Raw genomic sequence first — 22,120 nt, 5'->3', positions numbered from 1 at the left:
TCAATGGGCGAATAGTGCTCTGTCATTCTTCAACAAAACCCCTTTCAACAACATCCATCCTGTGTCCAATTCTCTCAATTATGCAAATAGAGTTCAATCAGAGCAGCATGGGGTTGACACATATTCTACGATAAAACATTCCTTTTGTTCCACTACTTTTTTTTAAATATGTTTTTATTTCCTGGTTATTATATCTTCCTCTGTCTTTCTTTCTCTTTCTTTTTCAACAACCAGGAGAGAGAGTTAGAGAGAGGAACGTTCTCTAGCAGAGTTTGAGTTAGAGAGATTAGTGAGGAGACAGAGAGGAGAGGGGGGGGGGGGGGTGGGTTGGTTGGTTCTTTCTGGTTCTCGTTCCAGCCCAGGATGAAAATGCCCTGTGTGCAAGGAGGGGAGCAGGGACTGATATGGGTCATGAGACTCTCAAAAGGATTACCTTGAACTGAAGTCATGAGACCAAGGCTTGAACAAAGAGCCGGCTCACATGCTCATCATATGAGCCCCGCTTCATAAAGTCATGTCGTTTCATATCTGCTGGGCTTCAGTGGGCTAGGAGGACCCGGGTGAGAGCAGCTAGAGAGCTGGAGCTGGTGTGAAGTTTCTTGAGAGTTCTTAGAGTTATTGAGAGTTCTTGAGTTCTTGAGTTCTTAGAAAGTTTTTGAGTTCTTGAGTTCTTAGAAAGTTCTTGAGTTCTTGAGTTCTTAGAAAGTTCTTGAGTTCTTGAGTTCTTCTTTACTAGTAGTTGGGTGTTATAGTGTTGAGTTACTCTTGTGCTCCTCTTGAAGTTTCGCCTGGTTGCTCCTCCACTGACGGTAAGTGGTTCTTGATTTATCTGATGTATCGAGGAAACTCTGTATCTTCTTTGGTGTGGAAACGTTTTATGGTCAACTTTGTTCATTTCTTATAGGCAGGGATTCATTTGAGGTGCAATAGAGTGGAGTTGAGTTATGTTCCACCAACGTAGGTTGGGAGACAACATATAGAGGACATGGAATAGAAATCTGCTGAAATTATAATTTTAAAATTTTAAAAATCTACTTAGAGACAGTTCCATCGACGAACAACTAACCTCCATGTTAACCTCTATAACCACAGTTCCCCAGTAGGCTTTCATTGTAAATAAGAATTTCTTCCTAACTGACTTGCCTAGTTAAAGAAAGGTTAAATACCCCCAAAAATAATTTTGAAAATAAATAAATAAATAAAACCTCTATGTTACTTAGCCTCCAAAGAAACTCCACATGAGGAATGGATCTCTGAACAAAATGCTTATTTTGGAGGCACCCTGATTTAAAAGTTCATATTTGAATTGTTATAAAGTAAATTAGTTTAAAAACTTTGGTCAATCTAAAACTGTAGTCAATCTGTGGTCTGTCTAACTCATCTGTAGTGTACTCTATAGTGTGTAGGGCGTTAGGAGTTAGGAGTTAGGAGTTAGGGGTTAGGAGTTAGGAGTTAGGAGTTAGGAGTTAGGAGTTAGGAGTTAGGAGTTAGGGGTTAGCATGGCAGAGTTTTTGGCCAACTTCCTCTCTGTGCTCCCGAGTGGCGCAACGGTCTACTGACACTGTGTCTCAGTGTTTGAGGCGTCACTACAGACACCCTGGTTCGAATCCAGGCTGTTTCACAACCGGCCGTGGTTGGGAGTCCCATCATTGGCCGGTGTAGGCCGTCATTGTAAATAAGAATTTGTTTTTTAACTGACTTGCCAAAATATCTGGTTAGTTACAGAATTTACTGTCTTCTTTGTCCTTTTTCACCTTTCTTTCCCAGGAACTTGTTGAAACTAGATTTTAAACAAGTTCAAATTGATTCCGCTTTGAGTGGTAATATGTTGTTTACTAATTAGACTGTTTACCAGGATGATAATAATGAGTGGTAATATGTTGTTTACTAATTAGACTGTTTACCAGGATGATAAAAATTAGTAGTAATATGTTGTTTACTAATTAGACTGTTTACCAGGATGACAATAATGAGTAGTAATATGTTGTCCGGCTCCACTGAGTAGTTGACTAGATGAGTTTGATATTATCTGCAGCTAAGAGACTTATGTTTACTAATTGTTTTACTATTTTAACCATTTGCAATGAACAAACTTTTACATCAAAATCTCTGAAATATATATAATTTTAAAGTTTGAGTAAAACTAAGTTGAGGTTAGTTACTGTTTTAGAAGATATAAATACTAACTATTTGTTATATGCAGTATAGACATGAATCCAAGATATGCCCAGTCACTATTTGTTGGGACTTGGGTTTAATCCACCATTATCCAGAGTGAATGTATTTCCCAAAGTGCTCGGCGACAGACAGGACCCCTGCCCGTGGCTTCTGCTGTAGAGTGACCTGTTAATCACTATGGCATAATCACAACACAAAGTCATGAGGTCTATTTGGCGTCACACACACACGCATGAATGCATACATGTACAAGCACAAATTCACACACACGTGCGCGTGAATGCATGCACATACACACACACACACACACACACACACACACACACACACACACACACACACACACACACACACACACACACACACACACACACACACACACACACACACACACACACACACACACACACACACACACACACACACACACACACACACACACACACACACACACACACAGCCCTGTTCTTTGCTGGAGCGTTTAGGCAGGATTAGGTGTTCAGCGTTGTAGTTAAGAGGATTTGTTCCATCTAGAAATTAGAGTTTTTGTGCCTGAATGGAAAGCAGCATTGTACCAGTAATTAGCTGGACCCATAGGGCTCCTGTAGAAGGTAGTACCACTATATAGGGAATAGGGCTCCTGTAGAAAGTAGTACCACTATATAGGGAATAGGGCTCCTGTAGAAAGTAGTACCACTATATAGGGAATAGGGCTCCTGTAAAAAGTAGTGCACTATAATAAGGAATAGGGCCCTGGTCTATAGTAGTACAGCTATAGGGAGCCATCAGTGACAGAGCCACAGTGTGAAGGCAGGGAGACACCAGGTATGATCCATTGTTGCATCAGTAGAACACTCTAATAGAATGTGTGTTGTGATAAAATGGAACGTCCACTTTCAATGTTTGGACCTTTTTGTTTACATCACCAGGCTTCTATTGAATTTTGACAACACAGAAAAAGCACCCTGACTAGCAGAGAAGTGTAGTTCTGTTGTCGTGCCATGATGCTCTTATCATCAGATTGGGTCCATAAACTGCAAATGAACAGAACATGAAATCTCAGACCTAACCTGATGTTATTTCAATGTATCCAAGCTATTTAATAAAGTATTTCATTATGCGGATGGATTTAATAGTGACGCTTTTCTTTACGACGTGGTATTTATTAGAGTTGAGTGATTTTGAAGTCTAAACTATGAATCTCTCTCTTGCAGGCGCACAAAGCTTGGATCGAGAAGACGTTTCAGAAAAGAGAGTGCATCCAAATATTTCCCAGCAAAGAACCAAACAGGTACCATTCATGTCACTGTTCTCCCAGAACCCAACAGGTACCATTCATACTACAGTTCTCCCAGAACCCAACAGGTACCATTCATGCCACTGTTCTCCCAGAACCCAACAGGTACCATTCATGTCACTGTTCTCCCAGAACCCAACAGTTACCATTCATGTCAATGTTCTCCCAAAACCCAACAGGTACCATTCATGTCACTGTTCTCCCAGAACCCAACAGGTACCATTCATGCCACTGTTCTCCCAGAACCCAACAGGTACCATTCATGCCACTGTTCTCCCAGAACCCAACAGGTACCATTCATGTCACTGTTCTCCCAGAACCCAACAGGTACCATTCATACCACTGTTCTCCCAGAACCCAATAGGTACCATTCATGTCACTGTTCTCCCAGAACCCAACAGGTACCATTCATGACACTGTTCTCCCAGAACCCAACAGGTACCATTCATGACACTGTTCTCCCAGAACCCAATAGGTACCATTCATGTCACTGTTCTCCCAAAACCCAATAGGTACCATTCATGTCACTGTTCTCCCAGAACCCAACAGGTACCATTCATGACACTGTTCTCCCAGAACCCAATAGGTACCATTCATACCACTGTTCTCCCAGAACCCAATAGGTACCATTCATACCACTGTTCTCCCAGAACCCAACAGGTACCATTCATGACACTGTTCTCCCAGAACCCAATAGGTACCATTCATGTCACTGTTCTCCCAAAACCCAATAGGTACCATTCATGTCACTGTTCTCCCAGAACCCAACAGGTACCATTCATGACACTGTTCTCCCAGAACCCAATAGGTACCATTCATACCACTGTTCTCCCAGAACCCAACAGGTACCATTCATGTCACTGTTCTCCCAGAACCCAACAGGTACCATTCATACCACTGTTCTCCCAGAACCCAACAGGTACCATTCATGACACTGTTCTCCCAGAACCCAACAGGTACCATTCATGACACTGTTCTCCCAGAACCAAACAGGTACCATTCATGCCACTGTTCTCCCAGAACCCAACAGGTACCATTCATGACACTGTTCTCCCAGAACCAAACAGGTACCATTCATGACACTGTTCTCCCAGAACCAAACAGGTACCATTCATGCCACTGTTCTCCCAGAACCCAATAGGTACCATTCATGACACTGTTCTCCCAGAACCAAACAGGTACCATTCATGCCACTGTTCTCCCAGAACCCAATAGGTACCATTCATGACACTGTTCTCCCAGAACCAAACAGGTACCATTCATGCCACTGTTCTCCCAGAACCCAATAGGTACCATTCATGACACTGTTCTCCCAGAACCAAACAGGTACCATTCATGCCACTGTTCTCCCAGAACCCAATAGGTACCATTCATGACACTGTTCTCCCAGAACCAAACAGGTACCATTCATGCCACTGTTCTCCCAGAACCCAATAGGTACCATTCATGACACTGTTCTCCCAGAACCAAACAGGTACCATTCATGACACTGTTCTCCCAGAACCCAATAGGTACCATTCATTTTCCTTCCTCCTCACTGTTCTCATATGCTTCCATGTTGAGCACCAGATCATTTGTTGAGGCAGAGAGAGAGAGACACAGAGAGAGAGAGAGAGGCAGAGAGAGAGAGACACAGAGAGAGGCAGAGAGAGAGGCAGAGAGAGAGAGAGAGAGAGAGGACAGAGAGAGAGAGACACAGAGAGAGGCAGAGAGAGAGAGACACAGAGAGAGGCAGAGAGAGAGAGACACAGAGAGAGACACAGAGAGAGGCAGAGAGAGAGGCAGAGAGAGAGAGACACAGAGAGAGGCAGAGAGAGAGAGACACAGAGAGAGACACAGAGAGAGGCAGAGAGAGAGAGACACAGAGAGAGACACAGAGAGAGGCAGAGAGAGAGAGACATAGAGAGAGGCAGAGAGAGAGAGACACAGAGAGAGACACAGAGAGAGGCAGAGAGAGAGGCAGAGAGAGAGAGACACAGAGAGAGGCAGAGAGAGAGAGAGAGAGAGAGAGAGACACACAGAGAGAGACATAGAGAGAGAGAGTGCTTCCACTGACCCAGTTTAAACCCCCTCTGTGTTTTTAGAGTGCTGTATAACTTAGCGTACATCCCAAATAGCATCCTATTCCCTCTATAGGGCACTGGTATCAGTCCTGGTCAAAAGTAGTGCACTACAAAGGGAATACGATGCTATTTGGGACGTAGACTTTAATGAATTCTCCACTCGTACAGAAACGCTCGCAGTAAAAAAAAAAAGTATAAACAACCTGCCGTTACGTGGCCCAAATCCCTTATTAAGACCCAAATCCTTTCAAATGGTGGTGATTGTGGGGACTTTAACCGTGACAAAACCCCTCAGATAGCTCAGAGAGCAAACAGAGATGCAACTGAAATTGGTCAGCACACACAAACATGAACCGTAACAGCTGTTAGTAACATGGTGAAGTAGCTTTATGCTACGTTGACAAAGCGATAATACTAGCCATCTTTCATAGCTATTTACACCATCTGTCTGTTTGTGTTTCACATTCCATCACGGTACGCTTCCATTACCACTTTATAAACCAACATGTAGAAAGCACTAGGAAGTGGTTATAATGCATTATAACACCAGCAATAAGCATTTATAACCCCCCCCCCCCCCCCCTATGTCCTCCCTTTCTACCTCCAGGTGCAGTTGTGGTCAGGTAGTGAACCAGCATGTGGCCATCATCCCGGGGGCGACTACCAGGGCGGCAGAAGAGGCAGGTCAGATCGCGCAGGTGGCGGTGCCCATGGAACGCTGGTCCGTGCTTAAACACACACAGGCCACTCCCACAGACACATACGGCATCATGGAGTTCCAGGGAGGAGGACATGTCAACAAGGCCATGGTGAGACGCCATTTTCTTTCCTTCATTCCTTTGAAGCATCCTCCATTTATAATTCACTTCAGGACCCTTTTTCCTCTCCTCCTCAATCCTTCATTCTCTCCTCAACATAAACAATAGTTGAAATAGAATGTCCTCATAAATCATGAAGACATGAAGACATGAACCAAGAAGACATGAACCATGAAGACATGAACCATGAAGACATGAACCAAGAAGACATGAACCATGAAGACATGATCCAAGAAGACATGATCCAAGAAGACATGATCCAAGAAGACATGAACCATGAAGACATGAACCATGAAGACATGAACCATGAAGACATGATCCAAGAAGACATGAAGACATAAACCATGAAGTCATGAACCATGAAGACATAAACCATGAAGACATGAAGACATGAAGACATGAAGACATGAAGACATGAAGACATGAAGACATTAACCATGACGACATGAAGACATGAACCATGAAGACATGAAGACATGAAGACATGAACCATGAAGACATTAACCATGACGACATGAAGACATGAACCATGAAGACATGACGACATGAACCATGAAGACATGAAGACATGAAGACATGAACCATGCCTCCATCATCTTGTTCACTCTCCATCCATCTCTCCCCTACAGTACATCCATGTGGCGTTTGTATTAAATGTCTTCATCTCCTTTCTCATTTACTCCTCCTCTCTCTCTCCATCTCTCCCCCTCAGTACATCCGTGTGGCGTACGATACCAAGCCAGACAACATGCTCCACCTGATGGTGAAAGACTGGCAGCTGGAGCTCCCTACCCTGCTCATCTCCGTCCACGGGGGACTGCAGAACTTTGACTTGCAGCCCAAACTAAAACAGGTGTTTGGAAAGGGTCTGATCCAGGCTGCAGTCACCACCGGAGCCTGGATACTCACTGGCGGAGTCAGCACTGGTACGTACTGTAGTTTGCTAACGATGTGTTACATTCACTGACATGGTCACTGAGGTATCTAGCAAACAACGGTAAGGTAGGCAAGTCACAAGTCACTACGGTAAGGTAGGCAAGTCGAGTACCATGTCCCTGGTGTTCAAGTCTGAGTCCGAGTCGAGTACCAAGTCCCTAGTGTTCCAGTCTGAGTCCAAGTCGAGTACCAAGTCCCTAGTGTTCAAGTCTGAGTCCGAGTCGAGTACCAAGTCCCTAGTGTTCAAGTCTGAGTCCAAGTCGAGTACCAAGTCCCTAGTGTTCAAGTCTGAGTCCAAGTTGAGTACCAAGTCCCTAGTGTTCAAGTCTGAGTCCGAGTCGAGTACCAAGTCCCTAGTGTTCAAGTCTGAGTCCGAGTCGAGTACCAAGTCCCTAGTGTTCAAGTCTGAGTCCAAGTCGAGTACCAAGTCCCTAGTGTTCAAGTCTGAGTCCAAGTCGAGTACCAAGTCCCTAGTGTTCAAGTCTGAGTCCAAGTCGAGTACCAAGTCCCTAGTGTTCAAGTCTGAGTCCAAGTCGAGTACCAAGTCCCTAGTGTTCAAGTCTGAGTCTGAGTCGAGTACCAAGTCCCTAGTGTTCAAGTCTGAGTCCAAGTCCCTAGTTTTCAAGTCTGAGTCCAAGTTGAGTACCAAGTCCCTAGTGTTCAAGTCTAGGTCCGAGTCGAGTACCAAGTCCCTAGTGTTCAAGTCTGAGTCCGAGTCGAGTACCAAGTCCCTAGTGTTCAAGTCTGAGTCTAAATCGAGTACCAAGTCCCTAGTGTTCAAGTCTGAGTCCGAGTCGAGTACCAAGTCCCTAGTGTTCAAGTCTGAGTCCAAGTCGAGTACCAAGTCCCTAGTGTTCAAGTCTGAGTCAAGTTGAGTACCAAGTCCCTAGTGTTCAAGTCTGAGTCCGAGTCGAGTACCAAGTCCCTAGTGTTCAAGTCTGAGTCCGAGTCAAGTCCCTAGTGTTCAAGTCTGAGTCCAAGTCCAAATCCATTCCACTAATGTCTGAATGGAGTCCACGTCCCTTATTAGTGCTGAACGGGCTCCATGTGTATCCTAGGGGTGATCCGGCATGTTGGAGACGCGTTGAAGGACCACTCCTCAAAGTCCAGGGGGAAAGTATGTGCCATCGGGATCGCTCCGTGGGGCATCGTGGAGAACAAGGAGGATCTGATAGGAAGAGATGTAAGTCACGGATACCTGCAACCTGTGAACTTGTTTGTGTGTGATTCTCCATTTCAATTCAACTCAACTCCTCAACTCAACTCCTCAGTTCAACTCCTCAACTCAATTCAACTCCTCAACTCAATTCAACTATTCAACACAACACAACACAACTCAACTCTTCAACTCATCTATACTCCTCACCTTCAATTCAACTCCTCAATTCAACTCCTCACCTTCAATTCAACTCCTCAATTCAACTCCCCAATTCAACTCCTCAACTCAATTCAACTCCTCAACTCAATTCAACTCCTCAACTCAATTCAACTCCTCAACTCAATTCAACTCCTCACCTTCAATTCAACTCCTCAATTCAACTCCTCAAATCAACTCCATGTTAACATGTGTTATTATATGTCTTCCACCCAGGTGACACGTCCGTACCAGGCCATGTCCAACCCCATGTCCAAGCTGTCTGTCCTCAACAACAGCCACTCCCACTTCATCCTAGCAGATAACGGCACCCGCGGAAAGTACGGCGCAGAGGTCCGCCTCCGCCGTCAGCTGGAGAAACACATCTCCCTGCAGAAGATCAACACACGTAAGTCTGACAGATTGGGGGGGGGGGGGGGTTGTCTGTGTGACACCAGGCAGTGTAAGCCCGCTGAGCTAAAGCCCAAGGCATTAGCTCAGGGAGCTAACTAACACAAGTCTTCGGGTCTCAGACCAGAACAACTTCATATTTACCATCTAATGTTAATGCTAATGTTGGAAATGCTAATGTTGGAAATGCTAATGTTGGAAATGCTAATGTTGGAAATGCTAATGTTGGAAATGCTAATGTTGGAAATGCTAATGTTGGAACTATTCACAGTGTCAGTGTCTTAGATACAACATACCCTCGTGTTGTCATAGTCCAGGCTTCTATAGGTGTGTTGATCAGAGAGGGCCTGTCCTGCTGTACCCTGATGAGTAGCTGCTCTATGTGACCTGTGGGTTTCCCTTTGTCATCCTATGCCTGGAGATTATGATAAGGCAGGGACAGCAAAGGGATGCTCAGCTGTCACCTCTGACTTCAACTACGCTGACATTAATACTGTGTCTGAGGCCTATGAGGACCACATGCTGGCTACAGGCAGCACTGCTGTGTCTGAGGCCTATGAAGACCACATGCTGGCTACAGGCAGCACTGCTGTGTCTGACGCCTATGAGGACCACATGCTGGCTACAGGACCACATGCTAGCTACAGGCAGCACTGCTGTGTATGAGGACCACATGCTAGCTACAGGCAGCACTGCTGTGTCTGAGGACCACATGCTAGCTACAGGCAGCACTGCTGTGTATGAGGACCACATGCTAGCTACAGGCAGCACTGCTGTGTATGAGGACCACATGCTAGCTACAGGCAGCACTGCTGTGTATGAGGACCACATGCTAGCTACAGGCAGCACTGCTGTGTCTGAGGACCACATGCTGGCTACAGGACCACATGCTAGCTACAGGCAGCACTGCTGTGTATGAGGACCACATGCTGGCTACAGGCAGCACTGCTGTGTATGAGGACCACATGCTGGCTACAGACAGCACTGCTGTGTCTGAGGACCACATGCTGGCTACAGGACCACATGCTGGCTACAGGCAGCACTGCTGTGTATGAGGACCACATGCTGGCTACAGACAGCACTGCTGTGTCTGAGGACCACATGCTAGCTACAGGCAGCACTGCTGTGTATGAGGACCACATGCTGGCTACAGACAGCACTGCTGTGTCTGAGGACCACATGCTAGCTACAGGCAGCACTGCTGTGTATGAGGACCACATGCTGGCTACAGACAGCACTGCTGTGTCTGAGGACCACATGTTAGCTACAGGCAGCACTGCTGTGTATGAGGACCACATGCTAGCTACAGGCAGCACTGCTGTGTATGAGGACCACATGCTGGCTACAGGCAGCACTGCTGTGTCTGAGGACCACATGTTAGCTACAGGCAGCACTGCTGTGTATGAGGACCACATGCTAGCTACAGGCAGCACTGCTGTGTCTGAGGACCACATGCTAGCTACAGGCAGCACTGCTGTGTATGAGGACCACATGCTAGCTACAGACAGCACTGCTGTGTATGAGGACCACATGCTGGCTACAGGCAGCACTGCTGTGTCTGAGGACCACATGCTGGCTACAGGCAGCACTGCTGTGTATGAGGACCACATGCTAGCTACAGACAGCACTGCTGTGTATGAGGACCACATGCTGGCTACAGACAGCAATGCTGTGTATGAGGACCACATGCTGGCTACAGACAGCACTGCTGTGTATGAGGACCACATGCTGGCTACAGACAGCAATGCTGTGTATGAGGACCACATGCTGGCTACAGGAAGCACTGCTGTGTCTGAGGACCACATGCTAGATACAGACAGCACTGCTGTGTCTGAGGACCACATGCTGGCTACAGGCAGCACTGCTGTGTATGAGGACCACATGCTGGCTACAGGACCACATGCTGGCTACAGGAAGCACTGCTGTGTATGAGGACCACATGCTAGCTACAGGAAGCACTGCTGTGTATGAGGACCACATGCTAGCTACAGGAAGCACTGCTGTGTCTGAGGACCACATGCTAGATACAGACAGCACTGCTGTGTCTGAGGACCACATGCTAGCTACAGGAAGCACTGCTGTGTATGAGGACCACATGCTAGATACAGGCAGCACTGCTGTGTCTGAGGCCTAACAACATGAATAGGAACTAATTAGTAGGCATTATGAAAGTATTCAAGGTTGAAGTTTATTGCCATTTAGAAAAAAGCTAAAAAAAAAACAAAGTCTGTGGAAATGGGAACTTTGTTTTGCTGCTATTTGTCTTTATTGTCATTATAACATGTTGTTGTGTCTCTGCCAGGTTAGGGGTCAGGGGTCATGTTGTTGTGTCTCTGCTAGGTTAGGGGTCAGGGGGTCATGTTGTTGTGTATGTCTCTGCCAGGTTAGGGGTCATGTTTTTGTGTCTGTCTCTGTCAGGTCAGGGGTCATGTTGTGTCTGTCTCAGCCAGGTCAGGGGTCATGTTGTTTTGTCTGCCTCTGCCAGGTCTGGGTCAGGGGGTGCCTCTGGTCTGTCTGATCCTGGAGGGGGGTCCCAACGTCATCTCCATAGTCCTGGAGAGCCTGAGGGAGGACCCCCCTGTCCCGGTGGTGGTCTGTGACGGCAGTGGACGGGCCTCTGACATCATCTCCTTCGCACACAGATACTCTGAGGACGACGGGTGAGAAACAGACCTGGGTCAAATACATGCAAAAAATAATAATTTTTAAAAACATATCAACTATATGTCAGATACATGTCAAATATATGTAAAATACATGTCAGAGACAGTATATAGGACGTTGGGTGAGAAACAGTACTAGAACAGGGCTGTGACCTAATGTCCACACTAGCAGAAACAGAACAGGGAACAGGGCTGTGATCTAATGTCCACACTAGCAGAAACAGTACTAGAACAGGGCTGTGATCTAATGTCCACACTAGCAGAAACAGTACTAGAACAGGGCTGTGATCTAATGTCCACACTAGCAGAAACAGAACAAGGAACAGGGCTGTGACCTAATGTCCACACTAGCAGAAACAGTACTAGAACAGGGCTGTGATCTAATGTCCACACTAGCAGAAACAAAACAAGGAACAGGGCTGTGACCTAATGTCCACACTAGCAGAAACAGTACTAGAAAAGGGCTGTGATCTAATATCCACACTAGCAGAAACAGTACTAGAACAGGGCTGTGATCTAATGTCCACACTAGCAGAAACAGAACAGGAAACAGGGCTGTGATCTAATATCCACACTAGCAGAAACAGTACTAGAACAGGGCTGTGATCTAATGTCCACTAGCAGAAACAGTACTAGAACAGGGCTGTGATCTAATGTCCACACTAGCAGAAACAGTACTAGAACAGGGCTGTGATCTAATGTCCACACTAGCAGAAACAGAACAAGGAACAGGGCTGTGATCTAATGTCCACACTAGCAGAAACAGAACAGGGAACAGGGCTGTGATCTAATGTCCACACTAGCAGAAACAGTAGTAGAAAAGGGCTGTGATCTAATGTCCACACTAGCAGAAACAGTACTAGAACAGGGCTGTGATCTAATATCCACACTAGCAGAAACAGTACTAGAACAGGGCTGTGATCTAATGTCCACACTAGCAGAAACAGAACAGGAAACAGGGCTGTGATCTAATATCCACACTAGCAGAAACAGTACTAGAACAGGGCTGTGATCTAATGTCCACACTAGCAGAAACAGTACTAGAACAGGGCTGTGATCTAATGTCCACACTAGCAGAAACAGAACTAGAACAGGGCTGTGATCTAATGTTCACACTAGCAGAAACAGTACTAGAACAGGGCTGTGATCTAATGTCCACACTAGCAGAAACAGTACTAGAACAGGGCTGTGATCTAATATCCACACTAGCAGAAACAGAACTAGAACAGGGCTGTGATCTAATGTCCACACTAGCAGAAACAGAACAGGGCTGTGATCTAATGTCCACACTAGCAGAAACAGAACTAGAACAGGGCTGTGATCTAATGTCCACACTAGCAGAAACAGTACTAGAACAGGGCTGTGATCTAATGTCCACACTAGCAGAAACAGTAGTAGAAAAGGGCTGTGATCTAATGTCCACACTAGCAGAAACAGTACTATAACAGGGCTGTGATCTAATATCCACACTAGCAGAAACAGTACTAGAACAGGGCTGTGATCTAATGTCCACACTAGCAGAAACAGAACAGGGAACAGGGCTGTGATCTAATATCCACACTAGCAGAAACAGTACTAGAACAGGGCTGTGATCTAATGTCCACACTAGCAGAAACAGAACAAGGAACAGGGCTGTGATCTAATGTCCACACTAGCAGAAACAGTACTAGAACAGGGCTGTGATCTAATGTCCACACTAGCAGAAACAGAACAAGGAACAGGGCTGTGATCTAATGTCCACACTAGCAGAAACAGAACAGGGAACAGGGCTGTGATCTAATGTCCACACTAGCAGAAACAGAACTAGAACAGGGCTGTGATCTAATGTCCACACTAGCAGAAACAGTACTAGAACAGGGCTGTGATCTAATGTCCACACTAGCAGAAACAGAACAGGGAACAGGGCTGTGATCTAATGTCCTCACTAGCAGAAACAGTACTAGAACAGGGCTGTGATCTAATGTCCACACTAGCAGAAACAGAACAGGGAACAGGGCTGTGATCTAATGTCCTCACTAGCAGAAACAGTACTAGAACAGGGCTGTGATCTAATGTCCACACTAGCAGAAACAGAACAAGGAACAGGGCTGTGATCTAATGTCCACACTAGCAGAAACAGTACTAGGAACAGGGCTGTGATCTAATGTCCACACTAGCAGAAACAGAACTAGAACAGGGCTGTGATCTAATGTCCACACTAGTAGAAACAGAACTAGAACAGGGCTGTGATCTAATGTCCACACTAGTAGAAACAGAACAAGGAACAGGGCTGTGATCTAATGTCCACACTAGTAGAAACAGTACTAGGAACAGGGCTGTGATCTAATGTCCACACTAGCAGAAACAGTACTAGAACAGGGCTGTGATCTAATGTCCACACTAGCAGAAACAGAACTAGAACAGGGCTGGGATCTAATGTCCACACTAGCAGAAACAGTACTAGAACAGGGTTGTGATCTAATGTCCACACTAGCAGAAACAGAACTAGAACAGGGCTGTGATCTAATGTCCACACTAGCAGAAACAGAACTAGAACAGGGCTGTGATCTAATGTCCACACTAGCAGAAACAGAACTAGAACAGGGCTGTGATCTAATGTCCACACTAGCAGAAACAGACTACGGTCAAATACAGTGCTTGATTTTGCCTTTTGGTAGGCCGTCATTGTAAATAAGAATTTGTAGACTGTATAGTTGGTTAGACCAGTCTCTCTGTCTCCCCTCAGCTTGGTCAGTCTAATGTGTAGACTGTAGAGTTGGTTTGACCAGTCTCTCTGTCTCCCCTCAGCTTGGTCAGTCTAACGTGTAGACTGTAGAGGTGGTCTGACCAGTCTCTCTGTCTCCCCTCATTTTTCAAGTCTAACGTGTAGACTGTAGAGCTGGTCTGACCAGTCTCTCCGTCTCCCCTCAGCTTGGTCAGTGATAGCGTGAAGGACCAGCTCCTGGTCACCATACAGAAGACGTTCAACTACAACCGCGGTCAGGCCCAGCAGATCTTCCTGATGGTGATGGAATGCATGAAGAAGCGATCTCTGGTGAGTAGGGAAGACATTATTAACACAGGCTGTGTTCCCATAACTTATGACGCACACATAACTGTCCAATGCATTGACGCACGCAATGCATTGGACAGGAATTCTAAGTGTTAAGCTAATGCTATAACGTTTATAATTCCTGTCCAATGCATTGCTAATGCTATAACGTTTAGAATTCCTGTCCAATGCATTGCTAATGCTATAACATTTAGAATTCCTGTCCAATGCATTGCTAATGCTATAACATTTAGAATTCCTGTCCAATGCATTGCTAATGCTATAACATTTAGAATTCCTGTCCAATGCATTGCTAATGCTATAACATTTAGAATTCCTGTCCAATGCATTGCTAATGCTATAACATTTAGAATTCCTGTCCAATGCATTGCTAATGGCATAACGTTTAGAATTCCTGTCCAATGCATTGCCTGCGTCATAAGTGACGGTTTTAGTATCTAGACAATTTGGTAGTTAAAATTAGTTTTTTTCTCCAAGTCTTACGTACATTTTAAGAAACACTTTACCACATAAGTAAAAACCTAATGTATTCAAAATATATTCAAACATTAAAGATTATAATTTGTGATGAAAGTAAAGCGACATTTTTTATAATTTAATTGTTTTCTGTTATTTTATGCATCAATAAAATTGTCCCGTTCATTTGTGTCATCCTGTATTTTCATTCATGTGTCACGTGTCCAATCATTCAACCCGGTACATTAAATAGGACAACACAATCAATATCCATCATCGTTGAAGACCTGAAACCATTCTACTTCATAAACCCTGCTGCCCATAGTCAGAGTGTCCCCATAAACTACAGTTGAAGAATATGTCCTCATAAACAACAATAACATCAACTACATCACCATCATCCCTGTCTCACATCTTCAACTACATCACCATCATCCCTGTCTCACATCTTCAACTACATCACCATCATCCCTGTCTCACATCTTCAACTACATCACCCTCATCCCTGTCTCACATCTTCAACTACATCACCATCATCCCTGTCTCACATCTTCAACTACATCACCATCATCCCTGTCTCACATCTTCAACTACATCACCATCATCCCTGTCTCACATCTTCAACTACATCACCATCATCCCTGTCTCACATCTTCAACTACATCACCATCACCCCTGTCTCACATCTTCAACTACATCACCATCATCCCTGTCTCACATCTTCAACTACATCACCATCATCCCTGTCTCACATCTTCAACTACATCACCATCACCCTCATCCCTGTCTCATATCTTCAACTACATCACCATCATCCCTGTCTCACATCTTCAACTACATCACCATCATCCCTGTCTCACATCTTCAACTACATCACCATCATCCCTGTCTCACATCTTCAACTACATCACCATCATCCCTGTCTCACATCTTCAACTACATCACCATCACCCCTGTCTCACATCTTCAACTACATCACCATCATCCCTGTCTCACATCTTCAACTACATCACCATCATCCCTGTCTCACATCTTCAACTACATCACCATCATCCCTGTCTCACATCTTCAACTACATCACCATCATCCCTGTCTCACATCTTCAACTACATCACCATCACCCCTGTCTCACATCTTCAACTACATCACCATCATCCCTGTCTCACATCTTCAACTACATCACCATCATCCCTGTCTCACATCTTCAACTACATCACCATCATCCCTAACATCCTGTTGATGTATCTGACCTCCCGTCTTAACATCCTGTTGATGTATCTGACCTCCCGTCCTAACTTCCTGTTGATGTATCTGACCTCCCGTCCTAACTTCCTGTTGATGTATCTGACCTCCCGTCCTAACATCCTGTTGATGTATCTGACCTCCCGTCCTAACATCCTGTTGATGTATCTGACCTCCCGTCCTAACATCCTGTTGATGCATCTGACCTCCCGTCCTAACATCCTGTTGATGCATCTGACCTCCCGTTCTAACATCCTGTTGATGTATCTGACGTCCCGTCCTAACTTCCTGTTGATGTATCTGACCTCCCGTCCTAACATCCTGTTGATGTATCTGACCTCCCGTCCTAACATCCTGTTGATGTATCTGACCTCCCGTCCTAACATCCTGTTGATGTATCTGACCTCCCGTCCTAACATCCTGTTGATGTATCTGACCTCCCGTCCTAACATCCTGTTGATGTATCTGACCTCCCGTCCTAACATCCTGTTGATGTATCTGACGTCCCGTCCTAACATCCTGTTGATGTATCTGACGTCCCGTCCTAACATCCTGTTGATGTATCTGACGTCCCGTCCTAACTTCCTGTTGATGTATCTGACGTCCCGTCCTAACATCCTGTTGATGTATCTGACGTCCCGTCCTAACATCCTGTTGATGTATCTGACGTCCCGTCCTAACTTCCTGTTGATGTATCTGACCTCCCGTCCTAACTTCCTGTTGATGTATGACCAATGTTTTCTGCAGCAGTATGTGGCACATAGAATAATGTTCACAGCTTAATAAAGGTGATTGACCATTGTTCTGCCCACCACTATGTCGAAAACATCTGCACTACTAATCCCCAACAGCTGGAAGCCAGCCAGTCACAAGTACCTACCTACCTACCTACCTACCTACCTACCTACCTACCTACCTACCTACCTACCTACCCACCCACCCACCCCCCTCCCTCCCTACCTACCTACCTACCTAGTCCATTACATTACAGTATATAACAGTCTGAATGACAGTCCACTACATTACAGTATATAACAGTCTGAATGACAGTCCATTACAGTATATAACAGTCTGAATGACAGTCCATTACATTACAGTATATAACAGTCTGAATGACAGTCCATTACAGTATATAACAGTCTGAATGACAGTCCATTACATTACAGTATATAACAGTCTCTACTGTAAGTCGCTCTGGATAAGAGCGTCTGCTCTTGGCCGGTAGGGATATCCTTGTCTCAGTATGTAAAAATGTAATAAAATGTATGCACTCTACTGTAAGTCGCTCTGGATAAGAGCGTCTGCTAAATGACTAAAATGTAAATGTAAATGAATGACAGTCCATTACATTACAGTATATACCAGTCTGAATGACAGTATATAGATTGATATCTAGACTAGGGGATACACGGGAAATTAGTCAGATACAACTAGATATCATTGAGATGGATGGTTCCGATTGTTACAAACAGAGAATTGTAACCACGAGGGCCTGGTGGTGGAGCTATCACGAGGGCCTGGTGGTGGAGCTATCACGAGGGCCTGGTGGTGGAGCTATCACGAGGGCCTGGTGGTGGAGCTATCACGAGGGCCTGGTGGTGGAGCTATCACGAGGGCCTGGTGGTGGAGCTATCACGAGGGCCTGGTGGTGGAGCTATCACGAGGGCCTGGTGGTGGAGCTATCACGAGGGCCTGGTGGTGGAGCTATCACGAGGGCCTGGTGGTGGAGCTATCACGAGGGCCTGGTGGTGGAGCTATCACGAGGGCCTGGTGGTGGAGCTATCACGAGGGCCTGGTGGTGGAGCTATCTCGAGGACCTGGTGGTGGAGCTATCTCGAGGACCTGGTGGTGGAGCTATCACGAGGGCCTAGTGGTGGAGCTATCACGAGGGCCTGGTGGTGGAGCTATCACGAGGGCCTAGTGGTGGAGCTATCACGAGGGCCTGGTGGTGGAGCTATCACGAGGGCCTGGTGGTGGAGCTATCACGAGGACCTGGTGGTGGAGCTATCACGAGGACCTGGTGGTGGAGCTATCACGAGGGCCTGGTGGTGGAGCTATCACGAGGGCCTGGTGGTGGAGCTATCACGAGGGCCTGGTGGTGGATCTATCACGAGGGGCCAGTCATGGAGCTGCAACACGTAGCTCATTATCAGTGAATCTTTGGATTGGTTCGGGTCTGAAAAGTTTCAACAGACATAACTGTGCTATTAGCAGTGCATTCCTTGCTGGCATGTGACAGGCCTGCAGTCTTATTGCATTTGGGATGGTCTGGGCAACAACAAGGACGATACTGTTATCTTGCTCAGGGGGTTGTTAACTCTGAAGGGCTTGTTATGTACTGCAGGGTGTGTCCGTGGTTTATAAGGACAGCTCCTGTTATTCAGAGACACAATTCACAATGAGAGGCTTCTGACTTCACTTAACATGCACACACGCACGCACGCACACACACACGCACACACACGCACGCACGCACGCACGCACGCACACGCACGCACGCACGCACGCACACGCACACGCACCACACACACACACACACTGTTGACTGTCTCCCTGACATAGAGTTGTGAACTGTGCTTGACCGTTTGACCTTTGACCTTTGACACACTCCCCAGTAATGCCGTTTAAAAGGCCCACTCCTTTAACATAGAATAAATGCCTGAAGAGAGAGTGCCATATGTCCTCAAAAAACATTCACAATCATTAGTATAATATTAATATCATTAGTATAATATTAGTATTATTAGTAAAATATTAATATCATTAGTATAATATTAATATCATTAGTAAAATATTAATATCATTAGTATAATATTAATATCATTAGTAGAATATTAGTATCATTAGTATAATATTAATATCATTAGTAGAATATTAGTATCATTAGTATAATATTAGTATCATTAGTATAATATTAGTATCATTAGTATAATATTAATATCATTCGTAGAATATTAGTATCATTAGTATAATATTTTTTTAGTATTCATTAGTATAATATTAATATCATTAGTAGAATATTAGTATCATTAGTATAATATTTTTTTAGTATCATTAGTATAATATTTTTTTTGTATTCATTAGTATAGTATTAGTATTAGTATGCATAAGTATACTATTAGTATTAGTATTCATTAGTATAATATTAGTATTAGTATAATTAGTATAATATTAGTATTAGTATTCATTAGTATAATAGTAGTATTAGTATAATTAGTATAATATTAGTATTAGTATTCATTAGTATAATAGTAGTATTAGTATTCATTAGTATAATATTAGTATTAGTATTCATTAGTAGAATATTAGTATAATTAGTATAGTTGTAGTATTAGTATAATTAGTATAATATTAGTATTAGTATTCATTAGTATAATAGTAGTATTAGTATTCATTAGTATAATATTAGTATTAGTATTCATTAGTAGAATATTAGTATAATTAGTATAGTTGTAGTATTAGTATTCATTAGTATAAGCGTTTCTGTCACATGAAAAACAAGAGATCAAAAAAACAGAGCCGTGTTCTGACGAATCAAAAATCAAGTACACCGAGAGCTTTTCAAGGCCCTCCGAACGACACTCTCCAAAAGTTGACCTTTGACCCTTTACACGTGTCTTTGTTGTTGTTCCTTCATGGACCTGTCAGATCACTGTGTTTCGTATGGGCTCAGAGGGCCAGCAGGACATCGAGATGTCCATACTGACAGCCTTGCTGAAAGGTAACCTGGGAAGAACACACAACTGTTCTTCTGTTTTTTTACTACACTCTTAACACCACTGACTTTGCAGATAGAGGCTATTTCTCAGGTACCCTGGGATTGAAACATTATGAATCCCAGTCGTAGTCTATAGAACAGCGGAATGCTGGGATTAAAACATTATGAATCCCAGTCGTAGTCTATAGAACAGCGGAATGCTGGGATTAAAACATTATGAATCCCAGCCGTAGTCTATAGAACAGCGGAATGCTGGGATTGAAACATTATGAATCCCAGCCGTAGTCTATAGAACAGCTGAATGCTGGGATTAAAACATTATGAATCCCAGCCGTAGTCTATAGAACAGCTGAATGCTGGGATTGAAACATTATGAATCCCAGTCGTAGTCTATAGAACAGCGGAATGCTGGGATTAAAACATTATGAATCCCAGCCGTAGTCTATAGAACAGCTGAATGCTGGGATTAAAACATTATGAATCCCAGCCGTAGTCTATAGAACAGCTGAATGCTGGGATTAAAACATTATGAATCCCAGCCGTAGTCTATAGAACAGCTGAATGCTGGGATTAAAACATTATGAATCCCAGCCGTAGTCTATAGAACAGCTGAATGCTGGGATTAAAACATTATGAATCCCAGCCGTAGTCTATAGAACAGCTGAATGCTGGGATTAAAACATTATGAATCCCAGCCGTAGTCTATAGAACAGCTGAATGCTGGGATTAAAACATTATGAAACCCAGCCGTAGTCTATAGAACAGCTGAATGCTGGGATTCCGTAGTCTATAGAACAGCTGAATGCTGGGATTCCATAATCTATAGAACAGCTGAATGCTGGGATTGAAACATTATGAATCCCAGCCGTAGTCTATAGAACAGCTGAATGCTGGGATTGAAACATTATGAATCCCAGGCGTAGTCTATAGAACAGCTGAATTTTGGGATTCCATAGTCTATAGAACAGCTGAATGCTGGGATTCCGTAGTCTATAGAACAGCTGAATGCTGGGATTCCGTAGTCTATAGAACGCCTGAATGCTGGGATTAAAACATTATGAATCCCAGCCGTAGTCTATAGAACAGCTGAATGCTGGGATTAAAACATTATGAATCCCAGCCGTAGTCTATAGAACAGCTGAATGCTGGGATTCCATAGTCTATAGAACAGCTGAATGCTGGGATTCCATAATCTATAGAACAGCTGAATGCTGGGATTCCGTAGTCTATAGAACAGCTGAATGCTGTGATTCCGTAATCTATAGAACAGCTGAATGCTGGGATTGAAACATTATGAATCCCAGACATAGCCTATAGAACATCTGTGAAGCATTTCAAGGTTAAACCAATAAGCCTTGTTGGTGTTTGATTGTAGGCACCAATGCCTCTGCCCCGGACCAGCTGAGTCTGGCCCTGGCCTGGAACAGAGTGGACATCGCTAGGAGCCAGATCTTCGTCTACGGTCACCACTGGCCCATGAGTGGCAGCGTAAGTGCACACACAACATGGGAAACACATGGACACACAATGAACATCACCGTGCTGGTCTAACAGGGCCTGATTCAGAGTTGTAATGAACATCACCGTGCTGATCTAACAGGGCCTGATTCAGAGTTGTAATGAACATCACGGTGCTGGTCTAACAGGGCCTGATTCAGAGTTGTAATGAACATCACCGTGCTGGTCTAACAGGGCCTGATTCAGAGTTGTAATGAACATCACCGTGCTGGTCTAACAGGGCCTGATTCAGAGTTGTAATGAACATCACCGTGCTGGTCTAACAGGGCCTGATTCAGAGTTGTAATGAACATCACCGTGCTGGTCTAACAGGGCCTGATTCAGAGTTGTAATGAACATCACCGTGCTGGTCTAACAGGGCCTGATTCAGAGTTGTAAGGAACATCCCGGTGCTGGTCTAACAGGGCCTGATTC

At 44.6% G+C, this 22,120-nt stretch overlaps 1 protein-coding gene across 5 annotated transcripts; it reads left to right on the top strand.

Annotated features, from left to right (window-relative positions):
* Positions 1-426: 426 nt before the first annotated feature.
* Positions 427-22,047, top strand: LOC139575470 (transient receptor potential cation channel subfamily M member 1-like). 5 transcript variants are annotated; one of them, XM_071400464.1, is made up of 10 exons: positions 432-809; positions 3,393-3,469; positions 6,146-6,347; positions 7,069-7,282; positions 8,351-8,475; positions 8,884-9,055; positions 11,543-11,717; positions 14,631-14,754; positions 20,119-20,191; positions 21,564-22,045. In XM_071400464.1, the coding sequence occupies exons 3-10, from the start codon at positions 6,249-6,251 to the stop codon at positions 21,737-21,739; spliced, it is 1,158 nt and encodes a 385-aa protein (XP_071256565.1). In that variant the 5' UTR covers positions 432-809; positions 3,393-3,469; positions 6,146-6,248; the 3' UTR covers positions 21,740-22,045. The 5 variants fall into 5 exon arrangements, with proteins under 5 accessions (XP_071256564.1, XP_071256567.1, XP_071256565.1 ...); XM_071400463.1 differs by having other exon boundaries at positions 427-809; positions 3,393-6,347; positions 21,564-22,046; XM_071400467.1 differs by lacking the exon at positions 432-809 and having other exon boundaries at positions 3,398-3,469; positions 21,564-22,047.
* Positions 22,048-22,120: the final 73 nt, after the last annotated feature.

This window comes from Salvelinus alpinus, chromosome 5 (genome assembly GCF_045679555.1).
Source record: "Salvelinus alpinus chromosome 5, SLU_Salpinus.1, whole genome shotgun sequence".
NCBI classification, from domain to species: domain Eukaryota; kingdom Metazoa; phylum Chordata; class Actinopteri; order Salmoniformes; family Salmonidae; genus Salvelinus; species Salvelinus alpinus.
Note: the sequence above shows the minus strand (reverse complement) of the source record. Positions and strands in the feature narration are given on the sequence as shown.

Excerpts from the sequence above, each read along its gene's own strand:
- LOC139575470 (XM_071400463.1), top strand. The coding sequence starts at position 6,123 with ATGTCCTCCCTTTCTACCTCCAGGTGCAGTTGTGGTCAGGTAGTGAAC. Across the intron at positions 7,283-8,350 it reads CACTGGCGGAGTCAGCACTG|GGGTGATCCGGCATGTTGGA; the intron begins GTACGTACTGTA and ends TGTGTATCCTAG. Across the intron at positions 8,476-8,883 it reads AGGATCTGATAGGAAGAGAT|GTGACACGTCCGTACCAGGC; the intron begins GTAAGTCACGGA and ends TCTTCCACCCAG.